Below are 1,622 nucleotides of genomic sequence, written 5' to 3'. Positions count from 1 at the left end.
TGGGATTGGGTTTTGTTATGTGAAATTTCCAAATAATCAATAAAACAGTAAGTTAAAAAAAGAAATATATATGTGTGTTTGGGTATGTGTGTGCATGTGTGATTTTATGAGATAATATCCCTTCTTACTAAGTATAAGACAAAATAACGTGTATACATATGGTGTCTCTGTGTGTGTGCATGTGTGTGTGTGTGTGTGTGAGAGAGAGAGAGAGAGAGAATAAGCATATCAAAATAAGCAAAGAAATAATTTTCTCAGAAACTGATTAACAAAGAACTTCTATGCTCAGTTAAGGCTGTTCAAAGTTCAAATGTTTAAGAATTTGGCTATAACCTATTAGCTTGCTGAATACTCTCATCATTGCCATTTTCATTTCTTGGTTCCTCAATGTATAGATCACTGGGTTCAGAAAGGGAGTGACAATTGCATCAAATATAGCCAGAAATTTATCTAGGTGTGTATAAGAAGACGGCCATGTATAGAAAAAGATCACAGGACCAAAGAATAAAACCACTACAGTAACATGAGCTGAAAGTGTAGACAGAGCCTTGGAAGAACCACTTGAAGAGTGTTTCTGAACAGTAAATATGATGACAATATAGGAAATGATCAGTATGAAGAAAGAGCCCACAGACATGAATCCACTATTGATTGAGACCAGTAATTCCAATTTGTATGTATCTGTGCAAGCAAGTTTGATGAACCGGGGAAAGTCACAGTAGAAGCTGTCCAACACATTTGGTCCACAGAATGGTAAGTTTACTACAAAAACCAGTTGAACCAGAGAATGCATAAGGCCAACCACCCAGGCAGCCACTGAAAACAAGATGCACATCCGTGGGCTCATGATGGTCAGGTAATGGAGAGGCTTACATATGGCCACATATCTGTCAAAGGCCATGGCTATGAGTAAAACCATTTCCACACCACCAATAACATGGATGAAGAAGATTTGAGTAACACAACCTCTAAAAGAGATGACTTTATGCTTTCTGAATAGGTCACAAATCATCTTCGGGGAAGTAACAGAAGAAATACCCAAGTCAATAAAAGAGAGGTTAGCCAACAGAAAGTACATAGGAGAGTGTAAGTGAGGGTCAGATGCCACAGTGAAGACAATGAGAGAGTTTCCCATCATGCTTGCCACATAAAATATGGAGGAGAACACAAAAAGGATTAGTTGGATATCCCAAGAATTGGTGAGTCCCAGGAACACAAACTCTGACACCACAGACTGATTCATACTTCCCATCAGCTTGTGGGCAATGTTACCTGAAAGAGGAAATGAGAGAAATTGAAAGTTTCAATTGGGTCAGTAGAAAAGGAGAATCTCCAAGTTATGAAATCCTACTTTTGCTTCAACATTACAACTAACATGGAGTCAAACAGAGATATCAACAAATGCTGAACATTAGCAATCACAAGATGGTTACAGACAAAAACCACACTGAACACGTGTGAAAAGATGTTTGTAAACATAAAATAAAAAGATGACAAGGTTGAATGTCTCTAACGAGATGATATCAGGAGCTAGAAAGATGCTTCACCTGTTAAGAGTACTTGCTATCTTCCACTGGACCCAGGTTGGGTTACCAGCATGCACGTTGAGCAGCTTATAGCTA

General features: G+C 38.3%; 1 protein-coding gene across 1 annotated transcript; it reads right to left on the bottom strand.

The window, feature by feature from the left end:
* Nucleotides 1–289: 289 nt before the first annotated feature.
* On the bottom strand, nucleotides 290–1,252 carry LOC116900568 (olfactory receptor 4F15-like). The gene has a single exon (XM_032902292.1). It carries the CDS (start codon nucleotides 1,250–1,252, stop codon nucleotides 290–292), a length of 963 nt encoding a protein of 320 aa, XP_032758183.1.
* Between the last annotated feature and the right edge of the window lie 370 nt (nucleotides 1,253–1,622).

The sequence above is a fragment of the Rattus rattus genome, chromosome 5, assembly GCF_011064425.1.
Source record: "Rattus rattus isolate New Zealand chromosome 5, Rrattus_CSIRO_v1, whole genome shotgun sequence".
Lineage (NCBI taxonomy): Eukaryota > Metazoa > Chordata > Mammalia > Rodentia > Muridae > Rattus > Rattus rattus.
This window is presented reverse-complemented; position numbering and strand designations above follow the sequence as displayed.

Excerpts from the sequence above, each read along its gene's own strand:
- LOC116900568 (XM_032902292.1), bottom strand. The coding sequence starts at position 1,252 with ATGGGAAGTATGAATCAGTCTGTGGTGTCAGAGTTTGTGTTCCTGGGA.